The sequence below is a fragment of the Leiobunum rupestre genome, chromosome 1 (assembly GCF_980474605.1).
Source record: "Leiobunum rupestre chromosome 1, qqLeiRupe1.1.hap1, whole genome shotgun sequence".
NCBI lineage: Eukaryota > Metazoa > Arthropoda > Arachnida > Opiliones > Sclerosomatidae > Leiobunum > Leiobunum rupestre.
In genome coordinates this window covers 32752918-32767052 of record NC_143384.1, presented here as the reverse complement: position 1 = coordinate 32767052, position 14135 = coordinate 32752918, and the positions used below count along the sequence as shown (strand labels likewise).

Sequence of the window (14135 nt, the reverse complement as noted above, 5' to 3'; positions counted from 1 at the left end):
AAATCAATAGAAATTTTACGACATTATAATCTTTTCAAATACAAGCTCCTTGACCGTAATAAAAGAATAAACAGCTACCCATATGTATATCAATTTTTTCATCAGCGAAACTGATAATCTTTCAAGTGACATCTTTGAAAGACTTTAAAATAAATTAGTGTCCGTCCGAAATTAAGGGAGCACGCCACAACTCCGACCAACAGAATGACTAGGTATAGTATCTTCTACAGTCTGCGGTCCCACAGCCGCATGAAAATCAAATCTATGACCATCGACATTGTTCAAGGGACATCTTTGGAAGACTTTGAAATTCATTAGTTTCCTTCCGTAATTAAAGGAATACGCCACAACTCCAACCAAGAGAATAGCTAGGTGTAGTATCTTCCACAGCCTCTGGTCCCACAGCCGACTGGGTTTCGCTTGGGACTAATTTGTAATAAAATATTGTAGTAACGTGCAATCAATCTCTTTGATTTTAAAATACGAAATAATTAATAGGTATATTTTTTATTTAAAATATTTAATCGAAATTTAATATAAATATTTTTAAATCTATAGTATGATAACATGCACACATGAAAAATTTGTCTTCCGGGTATACGGATAATTCGTGTTTTGCCACATTTTTTGCTACATCTGTTCTCGCTTACGGTTAAACTTGTTAGAATTCACTATAATAAGCCTTGGGCAGCGCCATTGCGAGCCTGTAGAAGATCAACAACTGCTCACTAGGCAAACCTAAGCGCAAATATGATATGGCGGCACCCATCAACAAGCCATAGAAAAAGGTTGGGTAATTGCAATTATAAACATACTGCTCGGCTAAATCGATTTTTTTCAAACCATTTTTTTGATAAACATATTGGTCGCTCCTACCATTACGTTTGGTTTGGGATTATATTCACTATCGCCAACAACGTTTGTCAGATATGGATGTCATTTCAAATATCAGTTTTTCGAAAGACTTGGCTTTCCAAATTCTGGGTAAGTTATAATTTATTCATCTTTAAAAAGGCATTATATAAAGTTTAGTCATCTGAATTCAATTCGAACAATTGGATTTTAAAATTAATTTCGTTTAATATTGATTTTTTTAATAAGTCTTAAGAAAGATTTAATAAGAAAATTAATTTGAATAGCGTTTAAATCACGGATACTCAACTCCCGAACACAAACGTGCAAAAATGCAAGCGCCTTTGGTCGAATCGAGCCACCAAACGATGTGTTGTCATCCAAACTCCATTACTACTGGACTTAATTATTAATTTAAACCCATTGAAGATTTAATGAATCTGAATTTGATCAAAAACCATTCGAATTAATTTATGTAGAATGTGAGAAATAGTAATCAAAGTTAAAGTTCAAAAATTATTTTTCGAAGTTAATAAGGCAGTCTATATAAGTTAATATTGTCATCTGGGAGAAAATCATGTACTTATGGTACAGTGTAGTAATATCGAAAATGATACCATTTATAGGTTTAACAGGAGCCATTCATGATTTAGTTGTAAATTTTATGTTTCAATGTTATTTGCATGTTCTAAATCCTTTGATTAATGGGGAAGAATACAGTAAAAGCCTCTTTTTCGTTCAAGGCGAACGTTTCTGTTTTAACAATTACATAATTTTTCTTATTAGGATGAACCTTCCTCTAGAGCTTAAAATAAATTTGATAATTCTAATATTAATAGTTAACGAGATATCAGGTCCTAACTAAAGGGTAGTTTGGGCTCTTGCCCAACTTTTTTAGCTCCGGGGGTCCGAATTAAAACGTAATATCTTAATTACTTTTAAATTTACAATTGTCAAAATTATTTTAGTCACTAAAAAGAGGCTGTTCTACACTTATATATTAATTTTATAAGTTAAAATACAAAATTAAAAGAGTTCAGCTTGAAATAGCGCGGAAGTAGACAATGGCCACTGTAGTCTTCCCCCTTAAGAGCAGTCATCTTATCCAAATTTGCAATACTTTGTGCACTTTGTGATAAGAAAGGCTTTACAAGTCGCTAGATGACTGGGGCTGTTTACCGGAAATGCCAATCTGTACTAGTATGCACCCACTTTAAAGGTTGCACCACCCTCCTACGCGTTGTAACCCGGCCACCTGAATTAAGGGCTTCAAAAGTCGCATGATGACTTAGGCCTAAGGTGGTGCCTTGGGTATTAGCCTAGCTGATTATTATTATTATTATTATTATTATTACTAAAACAAGCCGGCCCAGCAGTGTTATTAGTTCCACATCGAGAAGACATGGTAACATCCATATAACACAAGATATTACAAATCTCATTTTATTGACACATAAGGTATCAAATGACCTATTTCCTGGGAAGCTATTTTACAAAATTCGTATTGACTTATCATTTATATTGGGCCCTTAAGCGGTTGCTGATAAATAATAGCTATAAATGGTATTCTCGATGAAGATTTTCATACCCTATTCATCGAGGTATCGATTCATAAACACAAATTAACGGATTCCCAAGGGCTCAAACGCTGTTCGTGATCAAGAGACATTTTCATCGACGTATCGTTTTTTTTTCAATCAATATGCCCGAACTTCTTGATATTTTAAGTTAAGCAAGAAAATGGTTGCGATCCCATTTGTCGATACAAAGATATGTGCCATAAGCCCGGCTCTCTAAGACTCTAAATCAGTCTTTTCCCTGCTGCGTATTTATGACATCAAGAAAAGTATGTAGTATGTGGGGAAATCGTTGAATACTTTGGTTTCAAGTTAAAGTTTGGCCATGTTAGTTTCGGGAAAAATCAGCAGATTTAACATTTATGGGAGCCTTAAATGACGACAGGACCAATTTACAATAATTATTTTTCTGTATTTCTGCTACTGTACTTAAAGCTACTTTTTTGTCAGCTTCCCAAAACGTTGTCACTTGAATCAAGAAACCCTTTGTTTGTTTCCGTTTCGTTTTGAGCCCTCGATATAATCAAGGACACCCCATAGAGGGCGCCCCAAAGGCAAGGAGGAAGTAAAATCGAAACGTTATTTAAGAACAGACCACGCTTTCCTAGGCGTCTGCCGGGAGAGAAAAAACATATCAGCGCGAAAATGGCTGTGCTAGAAGTTCTAACGCTTCTTACGGTAAGGGTTCCTTGGCCGTTTGCGATTTATTCAAAAACAAATGTGAATTCAGTCAGCTCCAGGGCCATCTGTTATGCCATCGCGGCACAAATCTACTGCTACAACTACATTTGTATTATTTGGGGATCTAATGCTTTCCTGCTCATCGGTTTTTGTTTCCACATCGGTGTATATACACTAAAAAACAAAAAATGGTAAATGACTGAAAAACGTTTTTTTTAAATAGCTATGGAACATTCCTCGAGCCGGGGGGACATTACTAGTGTAAAATTGAATCAAGGTCATTCAAAAACAATCTCGAGTACTGGTGTGTTTACAGATTGGGTTCCAATTAGAAAAATGTTGCTCGCCATATTATTAATAATAATAATAATCAGAAAATGTAATAGTGCTAACAAGTACGTAGTTCTTTACGCTTAAGGAGAATGCTGAAATTCCGACTGGCACCCGGGTGTGTTTCTATAGCGTCGGTTCTTAGGAAGACGTCAGTGTTAGGGAGCCAATGAGATGCCCGACCCAGTTGATTGACTCTTAAAGGGGAGGAGCTTACCGTTTGAGCGTGAGGGGCGATTGCAGTATCATCTTTAAAATTCGTCTCAACTGAATAACTAAGAAAAATAAATAAATTCTTCATAAGACTATTACATAGATAAGTAAATATTCCAACATTTCTCATCGCTTAGTCGAGCCAATGCCGCTGCTAAATGTCAAGTAGTGGCAAAAGCGCTGCCACAAATTCTTGTTGGTATTTAATAACAAGAATCTGGCCTAATTGCATTTGATTTCTTTGCAGGAGTGAACCTAGTGACCTTTTTAACGTACTGGGTGATAGGGGGCTTTTACGCGTACGTTGACGTCACGAGAACACCCGATTTTCTGGTCAAATACAAAGTAGGCAGTGATACGGATAAAGTAAGTCCAATCGATGGAGGAAATTATTCTTAGAAAGCAATCACATACGCCCTCTGTTGATTGTATAACGTACTAAATTTCGCAAACACCATTATATTTGTTATATTAACGATACACATTCATGTTTACAGGTATACTCTAAACACCTGAAGAAGATTGTACAAAATTTATTTTTCAACCAAGTTCTAGTGACTGTTCCTTTTACGATATTTGCATATCCTCTTCTGAATATCAGTGATGGCCTTCCGACGTTATCAATGGTGTTATACGAATTATTTTTCTATTTAATTGTCGAAGAAATTTTGTTTTATTCAACTCACAGGTAAAACATTTTAATACATAAACCATTCTTAAAACGCCATGCCCTACAGAACGATTTAACCTTTTTTTAAACAATAATTGATTATGTAGGTTTGTAGTTGGATTATAGTTGGATTATGTAGAATTTTGTAGGATGATAGGAGGATGACAGGTGTTCATCTTCAATAAATATTACAACACCCATATTATGTTTTTACGTTAAAAACGGAGCCTAAATTATCATTATTTTAGGGTACACTTTATCTGACTCATAATATAATGATTAACAAATAACTAAACTTGATTGTAAAATGTATCATTTAAGGTTCATCATGCTTTTATAATTGAGGGAGGGGTCACGCTTTTCTGACTTCATTTGGGCGGTGTGGTCTTTTCAAAAGTTTCTCTTGTGAACTGCCACAAGCAAAAAAATAAAGTTCAGTAACACACTTAAGACGTGTTCTTTTAGGTCGACGACTAACTTAATCTAGTTCCGTTTTAAAAGATTTTTAACACATTTTAGACCATTTGCAAAACCAATTTTAATTTTCCCAGTGGCGTGGTAGCTCAGGATGTCACCCTTGAACTATAAACCCAATATTGTAAAATGTAAGAAAAAAATAAGGTATTATGATGAAAGTGTCACCGCCTCTGAGGGTTTGCATCTCTTTATTGACGCCACTGAAGTTGCGATCTGTGGTCCGAGATATTGACAAATCTATGAACGCGTGAAAAAAATCGGCGCGAATGAAACATATCCATAATTTTACTATTTATTTTAGGTATTTATTCCACGCGCGCTGTTTGAAGCATTTTAATTTTTTATATCAACAACCTAGCTATAGACACGTCAGAATTTTTCAGATTTTCTGTCTGTTCATATTTTGTTAGTGATACTTATTTATACTTTTGTAGGCTGTTACATCATCCGAAAATGTTCTCGCGGTTTCACCGGCGGCACCACGAATTCAAGTCACCAGTGGCCATAACAGCGCTTTATTGTCACCCTTTCGAGTACCTCTTTTCCAATCTAGTTCCTTCCTACGTGGGTCCCCTTTTAGCGGGCTCTCATACGCTGACTTTGTGGCTGTGGTACTTCATCCTCGTGGTTTCAAGCCTCAACATTCACTGCGGCTACCATTTGTCGTTCATCCCTTCAGCCGAACATCACGAATATCATCATTTAAAGTATGTAACGAAATATCAACTGTATGTAGAAGAACATTTTCTTCTTTATTATAAACCTCAGCTTAAGTCGGTTTGATTTCCAGTTTTGATCAATACATTTTTGAGAATCTCATCATGAAAACCGGAAATTATGTACTATCTTTAAATGATTTAATTTACATATCGCGTAGAGGATTTGTAAGCGCGTTTTTTGACTTTCTTCTCGCGGACCACGCGGTTCGAGATTCTCGAATCACGACTTCACGAGCCGGCTACGTGTAAAAATATTATTTTCAAAGTAGAAATTGAAGAACAAATCGATAATAATGTATTGTTTATAAATTATATCATTATTTATTATACGTAGTCATTATAACAATATTTATATTCTACGGAAATATGCCACCGAAAGCACCGAAGACCGTGGGCGCCACAATGTATTGTGCAGTTCCTTCCTGCAGTAATAATACCAACAAAAGTGGCTTATCTTTCCATTACTTTCCATCGAATGAGGGTCTTAATGCGTGCGAAAGCGGGAAACTCGAATCAAAAGAAAGCGATGGGAGTAAAATTTCCTTATGTCATCCCCTAAAAATTCTATCTCCAGCTCGCTTTAGTAGCAACCAATAAACATCAACCTATCTATGACGTAGACAGTATGTGATAAGAAAAAGTTACGCTATCTTTCTATTTTAAAATTAATAAATTAATCATGAATATTTATATTTATACCAAATGTTTTATAGCGATATTTTTCTTTACTATATTTTTAAATAATTGATGAAAAAACTTCATATACGTAGAAAATACTGACACTATCTCTTTAAAACGTTATATAAACCAAAAAACCAAAAATCAACGAAACTGAAACGTTGTCATTGGTACCTGGGAGTGACCCATAAGGTATCAAATGACCTATTTCCTGGGAACCGTATTGACTTATCGTTTATATTGGACCCTTAAACGGTTACTGATAAATAATAGCTACAAACGGTTATCTCGATGAAGATTTTCATACCCTATTCATCGAGGTATCGATTCGTGAACACAAGTAAACGGATTCCCAAGGGCTCAAACGCTGTTCGTGATCAAGACACATTTTCATCGACGTATCGTTTTTTTTTCAATCAATATGCCCGAACTTCTTGATATTTTAAGTTAAGCAAGAAAATGGTTGCGATCCCATTTGTCGATACAAAGACATGTGCCATAAGCCCGGCTCACTAAGACACTAAATCAGTCTTTTCCCTGCTGCGTATTTGTGACATCAAGAAAAGCATGTAGTATGTGGGGAAATCGTTGAATACTTTGGTTTCAAGTTAAAGTTTCGCCATGTTAGTTTCGGGAAAAATCAGCAGATTTAACATTTATGGGAGCCTTAAATAACGACCGGACCAATTTACAATAATTATTTTTCTGTATTTCTGCTACTGAACTTAAAGCTACTTTTTTGTCAGCTTCCCAAAACGTTGTCACGTGAATCAACAAGCCCTTTGTTTGTTTCCGATAAAAAAAACATATCTGCGCGAAAATGGCCTTGAAATTTTATTATATAGATCAAATACTCGGGCTGTAAAAACAATTCTAAAAATGTTCTATGCTAGAAGTTCTAACGCTTCTTACGGTAAGGGTTCCGGGGCCGTTTGCGATTTATTCAAAAACAAATGTGACTTCAGTCAGCTCCAGAGCCATCTGTTATGCCATCGCGGCACAAATCTACTACTACTACAACATTTGTATTATTTGGGGATCTACTGCTTTTCTGCTCATCGGTTTCTCGTTACAAATCTTTGTATATACACAAAAAAAAATTATAAATGACTGAAAAAGTTTTGTTTTTTTAAATATAAATCTCTATGGAACATTCCTCGTGCAGGGGAACATTTACTAGTGTAAAATTATATGACCTCTAACCATGTCTTCAAGGCCATTCAAAAACTATCTCGAGGACCGTTGGGTTTACGGATTTGTTTCCAATTAGAAAGTTGTTGCTCGCCAAATGATTAGTTCAAAAAACTTTGATTTGACCAATCAGAAGCCAAGAAAAAAACGTTTTTCAGTTATTTATCTTTTTTCGTTTTTAGTTCCACATCGAGATATATATATATATATATATATATATATATATATATATATATATATATATATATATATCGAAGTGGGACTATTGCTATGGACGGATTGTCGTTAAGTGTTTGTTGTTGTTTGTTTGTCGTGGAAAAGCAACGACACGGTAGATGGAGCTGCGAAAAATAATTTATTTAATTAATATTAATGGCGACACCGGGATACGAACCCAGATAGCTGCTGGCCACGTAATCTCCACAACCGACGCCTTTACCAACCGAGTCACGCCGTACTCTTCAGATTACATGCTTGAACTTTAAATAGCCTTAAACACTTTTATAGTTTGTATTTGGCTAGTTAAGTTGTCGCAGTTATCGTTCCTTTTTCCGCGTTATTTTAGGTATATTTACGGCGTTTAAGGTCAAGTGAACCTCAAACTTCGCCCCACCCCCAACCCAGTGGATTTTCACTAGGGATTACAGGGGCGTGGCGGGAAGTTTGAATTACAGTGTGTAGATACATAACTTTTACCGATGGCCAGTTTCAGGTCTGTCAGGTAAACAGGGGGCACAATTTCAGCCCCTATTAATAACAAGACGTTAAAGTCAACTCTTTAAATTAGTAGGGTACTTTTTATATCAAACGATAGAACGCGCAGTGTCGTTAATTTCCGCCCCCTCCAACCAACCCCCTTAAAGCGAGAGTGACCGAAAAAAACAAGTTGGTCTCATTCGATAGAACTCTTTGACGCGCAAGCAGTGCCGTTAATTTCCGCCCCCTCCGACCAACCCCCTTAAAGGGAGAGTGATCGAAAAAAACAAGTTAATAAATTCATGGGTATTTTTTTATGAATTTGCGAATTTACATGACTTTCGGTGCCTAAACTACCCAAATGTTTGATATAAATTTCCTAAAATAAACCCATTTTAATCCCAGTTTAAGAATTTCTTTAAATCATATTTCCACTAATTTCAATAATTTAAAAGAATTATGTTCGTCGTGTTTTGCTTACCTATTTCACCTTTGATACTATATAACGATAGGAAATCACATGGCCTCAACAGCTTTTGTATTGGTTAATTTGGTTTGCCCACCCGGGTATCCTGAGGGTGGGCGGTGGCCACTCTTTAACATAGGATGGTAAATTATATATCAAACGATAGGAAAGCACATGGCCTCAACAGCTTTTGTATTGGTTTGCCCATGGGCCAAATAATGATAAATCCAGGACATGACTCTGGTACCTTCACACGTACTAAATCAGTCGTCCACCAAAAGTAACAGGCGGCCATTTTAGTAGGTGGGGAAAAGGATCAAATAAAAAAAAACTGGGAGCAAAATCAAGCAGAAATTTCCGGTTTCCCGAACGCCATCTAGTGTTAACTAAGTCGGAATTCGGAAATAAGTGGCGGTTGTTATTCAAAAATCCTGCCATATTGGCCTCTCAGTTTTAGATTAATTTTAACTATTCTAGGAAAGTATTATATAATTATATATATTATACTAATTATGAACTTAGTACGTATAAAAATAGGTACTTATATTTATAACCACACTATATATGATAACTGTGAATAAATATTCCGGGATATTTACTACGACGACCACGTGTATTATTTTTGAAAACTGCCCCTAAAAAATATGCCCCCAAAATGACGTAGGTCCGCGATCGCGCGCTTTTCCCAATAGGGGCCAATAGTGGTCGGGTGTTAGCGCTATTGGACGGGTTTTTCGCATAGAGTCATGTCCTGGATTTATCATTATTTGGCCCATGGTTTGCCCACCCGCGTATCCTGAGGGTGGGTGGTGCCCTGGTTTTATTCCTTCAACTTAGGATGGTATTATGTATATCTAACGATAGGAAATCAGATGGTCTCAACAGCTTTTGTATTAGTTTGCCTACCTGTGTCTACTAAGGGTGTATGGGTTTGCCCACTCGAATACACTGATGTGGAACTAATATCACGGCCTGGGCCGACTTGTTTAGTGGTACACCGATGTGGAACTAAAAATTGATCAGCAGGAAAGTAGTAGATCCCCAAAAATTTAAATCTCTCTGCCAGGTGATCTGATTTTGGTGTAATCAGAAAATGTAATAGTGCTAACAAGTACGTATTTCTTTACACTTAAGGAGAATGCTGAAATTCCCACTGGCACCCGGGTGTGTTTCTATAGCGTCGGTTCTTAGGTAGACGTCAGTGTTAGGGAGCCAATGAGATGCCCGACCCATTTGATTGACTCTTAAAGGGGAGGAGTTTACCGTTTGAGCGTGAGGGGAGATTGCAGGATCATCTTTAAAATTCGTCTCAACTGACTCACTAACAAGGAGACATCCCGAAGTGTAACCCACCGATTTTGTTCAAACTCGGGGGATTGGTAGACCTTCATGTAACTTGAAAAATCCTTAAGGGAATTTATTCAATGGGCAACCGTTTTGCCATGGCAACGAAAAATGTTTTTGACAACATAAAATTGAAATTTTCCCATGAAAATAACATGGGATTTTGACCGATTCCTAGGACCCCCTGTGAAAAATTTGAACAAATTTCCAAATTTCGAAAATGCCAAAAATAGAAAAAATAGATAAAAATTGACAAAAAAAAACATCAAAATTTATCAACTTTTGATCAATTTGAGGTCAAAATCCCATGTTATTTTCAATGGGAAAATTTAATATTTTGCGTTGTCAAAAACATTTTTCGTTGCCATGGCAAAACGGTTGCCCATTGAATAAATTCCCTTTAGGATTTTTCATGATACACGAAGGTCTACCAATCCTCCGAGTTTGAACTAAATCGGTGCTTTACACCTCGGGTCGTCTCCTTGTAAGTAAAAATAAATATATTCTTCTTAAGACTATTACATAGATAAGTAAATATTCCAACATTTTCCATCGCTTAGTCGAGCCGATGCCGCTGCTAAACGTCAAGTAGTGGCAAAAGCGCTGCCACAAATTCTTGTTGGTATTTAATAACAAGAATCTTGCCTAATTGCATTTGATTTCTTTGCAGGAGTGAACCTTGTGAACTTTTTAACGTACTGGGTGATAGGGGGCTTTTACGCGTACGTTGACGTCACGAGAACACCCGATTTTCTGGTCAAATACAAAGTAGGCAGTGATACGGATAAAGTAAGTCCAATCGATGGAGGAAATTATTCTTAGAAAGCAATCACATACGCCCTCTGTTGATTGTATAACGTACTAAATTTCGCAAACACCATTATATTTGTTATATTAACGATACACATTCATGTTTACAGGTATACGCTAAGCACCTGAAAAAGATCGTACAAAATGTATTTTTCAACCAAGTTCTAGTGACTGTTCCTTTTTCGATATTTACCTTTCCTCTTGTGAATATAAACGATGGCCTTCCGACTTTACCAATGGTGTTATACGAATTATGTTTCTATTTAACTGTCGCAGAAATTTTGTTTTTTTTAATCACAGGTAAAAACATTTTAATACATAAAGCATTCTTAAAAATCCATGCCCTAAAGAACGATTTATTCTATTTTTAAACCACATTATACAGGGTTGCCACAAAATTTTCCGATTAAAATTGCCTGATTATTCCGTTTTCTTTGATAATTTTACGACATTTTCCCTGATTTTTAATGTAAAAATCTTTATTTTATATTTTACTTAATAAATTTGAATGGACTTAATTTTTAGTAAAAAGGTTAATGCAATGTTGATAAAATTAGCCAAACTTTTAAGGAAATAAATGATAATCAAAGAATTTGTCACAGATCTAGAGTAAAATTACCTTAAAAAAGTGTCAAGAGAAAATCTAATTCCCTGACCTTTCCCGGACCTTTTAGGCCCATTTTAAATTCCCTGACTTTTCCCTGATTTCCCTGACGTGTGGTAACCCTGTAATAGTTGGAGCTTTTTGATGGGATTGAATTGTATTCTTCTCTGGCAGTTTTTACTAAGCTTAATACTTGCTTAACACTTGGAATCTTGACATCGGGATATTTTCACTTTTTATTTCATAAAAACACCAATCTATTAACGTAGAAGTTTGTAAAAATATTTTTCATAGTGTTATTATGCTATATTTATTGAAAGTACTACAGGTGGAAAATTTGGTTCGGTTGTAAATATTTATTTTCTAACCTTGCGGATTTTCACTTCCTTCAATAAATATTACAACACCCATGTTATGTTTATTACATTAATTACGAAACCTTAATTATCAATTATTTTGGGGTACACTTACATTTAATTACTTTTATAATTTATAGGATGATTAATAAAAAGTATACTTGATTTTGAATGTATTTAAATCACTCAAGGTTCATTACGCTTTTATAATAATAATAATAATAATAATAATAATAATAATAATAATAATAATAATAATAATAATAATAATAATAATAATAATAATAATATAAAATCTAGGCTAATACCCATTGCCCAACCTTAGGAAAAAGTCATCTAGCGACCTTTAATGCCTTAAAAGAGGTGGCCGGGTTACAATGCGTAGGAGAGTGGTGGCAAGCCCTTCATGCTACGCGAGCCAACAGCTCCCTACACTAACTTAGACTATTAACGAAAGTAAAAGGTATTTGGAAATTAATGAACGCGTGAAAAAATCGGCGAGCGTGTAACATATCCATAATTTTCACGATTTGTTTTAGGTATTTATTCCATGCACACAGATTGAAGCATTTTAATTTTTAATATCAACAACCTAGCTAAAGACACGTCAGAACTTTTCAGATTTTCAGACTGTTTATGCTTTGTTAGTGATACCTATATATACTCTTGTAGGCTGTTACATCATCCGAAAATGTTCTCGCTGTTTCACCGGCAGCATCACGAATTCAAGTCACCACTGGCCATAATAGCGCTTTATTGCCACCCTTTGGAGCACCTTCTTTGCAATCTAGTTCCTGCCTACGTCGGCCCTCTTTTAGTGGGCTCTCATACAGTGACTTTGTGGCTGTGGTACTTCATCCTCGTGGTTTCAAGCCTCAACATTCACTGCGGCTACCATTTGTCGTTCATCCTTTCAGCCGAACACCACGAATATCATCATTTAAGGTATGTATCGAAATATCAACTGTATGTAGAAAAACACTTTCTTCTTTATTTTAAAACCCAGTCTAAGCCGGTTTGATTTCCAGTTTTGATCAATAAATGTTTGAGAAACTCGTCACGAAAATCGGAAATTATTAACTACCTTTAAATGGTTTAAATCAAGGGCGTAACCGTATCAATTAAGAAGTGTGCTTGTATCCTCAAGAATGTCTCCGAACTGTGAGATTTGAGCTCACCTCAAAAGGTGTTATTAAGCACCCTTTTTTAAAGAAAGTATGCAATTCAAATCGTTTAAACCCGAAACTAACCCGAATTCAGAAGGTGAACAGATTTCATATAACTCACAGTTATCAATTAATGGCTTCCACAAGTTTATGTCTCTACTCGACGGATAACTTTTCAGTTAACTGAATCTGAAGAGATAAATTTAAGCAGATCGGTTACTATCAATCATATACAATTTGAGATCAGATTGCTGTGTTGAAGGTATCATAGAGGAATAGCCCTGGAGTGGTATTGATAGTTCTGATTGGGCTAAGCACGGACATTCCTCTTCAGAAATCGCGTAAAGAGGGATGTAGAAACGGGGGGTATGTCGAGGTAGACTTTTATCTATTCATACATTCCAACAGGCAGAGCGATCATGGCGCCATCTACCGGTTAGGGTTTGTTTTCTTTAAAAAGTCTACCTCGACTTTCCCCCCCCCCCTTTTCTCCCCACCTCGAACTGGCACTACGCTGTCGGATTTAGCGCCTTCCTTCCTTTCCCCTCCTCTACTATTCCTCCATGGAGGTATTAAACAAACCCAACTGTTCCGATTACCTGATTACCTTCAGATATCTGAATATTACGGGTAGGAGAGAAAGCAACGGAGAAAAGTTTATGATTAAAATTAACTTTTTAGAGCAATTAATATTTATAGAACGTCATTTATTGGAGACCGACAGTCCAAACGGTCTCCATGAAACATGAAACATTTTGACAAAGACCAGAATCCTAAGCAGATGATATCTTCTCATCAGATTATCCATTTGTATTGACGCGCGAGTGTTCAATTTTCTTGGACAGTCGGTACTTACAGAGGTCTAAGTAGCAATGGAAAAATTTAAGTTCTGAAATTTTATTTTTACAGATCTAAAGGCAATTTCGGAATCACGGGTGTAATGGACTGGTTGTGCGGAACACAAATTGAATTTCAAAATAGCAAATTGAAAAGTATCAATAAAGGTTTAAAATAAATATTTATTGTGGTCGTTATTCGTTTTCAGTTCGGTATACTACCAAGTTCTACCATTCGGTATTGTTCATTTTAATCCGAATAAACAGTTTCGGATTGCCTGGTAGCAATGTTTCCTAAACTTCCTAGGTATTATAATTCCTATACTTCATCAGTAAATGTTTTATTTAATTAAAATATTACTGGAGAAGTGGATATGTTAAATTATTCCTAAACTTTAGATCCGTTAATTCATGAATATAATATTTAGCGTTGTGAACTTAGCCAAATCCACTTTCTAGGCGGTTAATT

The 14135-nt window shown here is 35.8% G+C and overlaps 1 protein-coding gene across 1 annotated transcript; it reads left to right on the top strand.

The window, feature by feature from the left end:
• Window positions 1-929: 929 nt before the first annotated feature.
• On the top strand, window positions 930-13845 carry LOC149962165 (fatty acid hydroxylase domain-containing protein 2-like). Its single transcript, XM_090155733.1, has 6 exons — window positions 930-984; window positions 3901-4019; window positions 4151-4341; window positions 5235-5507; window positions 12337-12609; window positions 13740-13845. The coding sequence occupies exons 1-6, from the start codon at window positions 930-932 to the stop codon at window positions 13843-13845; spliced, it is 1017 nt and encodes a 338-aa protein (XP_090011859.1).
• The last annotated feature ends 290 nt before the right edge of the window (window positions 13846-14135 follow it).

What these genes read in the sequence shown, in the direction of transcription:
- LOC149962165 (XM_090155733.1), top strand. Translation starts at nt 930, where the DNA reads ATGGATGTCATTTCAAATATCAGTTTTTCGAAAGACTTGGCTTTCCAA. An exon ending in CTTGGCTTTCCAAATTCTGG is followed by an intron (nt 985 to 3,900) that starts GTAAGTTATAAT and finishes ATTTCTTTGCAG; the next exon opens with GAGTGAACCTAGTGACCTTT. An exon ending in TAGGCAGTGATACGGATAAA is followed by an intron (nt 4,020 to 4,150) that starts GTAAGTCCAATC and finishes TCATGTTTACAG; the next exon opens with GTATACTCTAAACACCTGAA.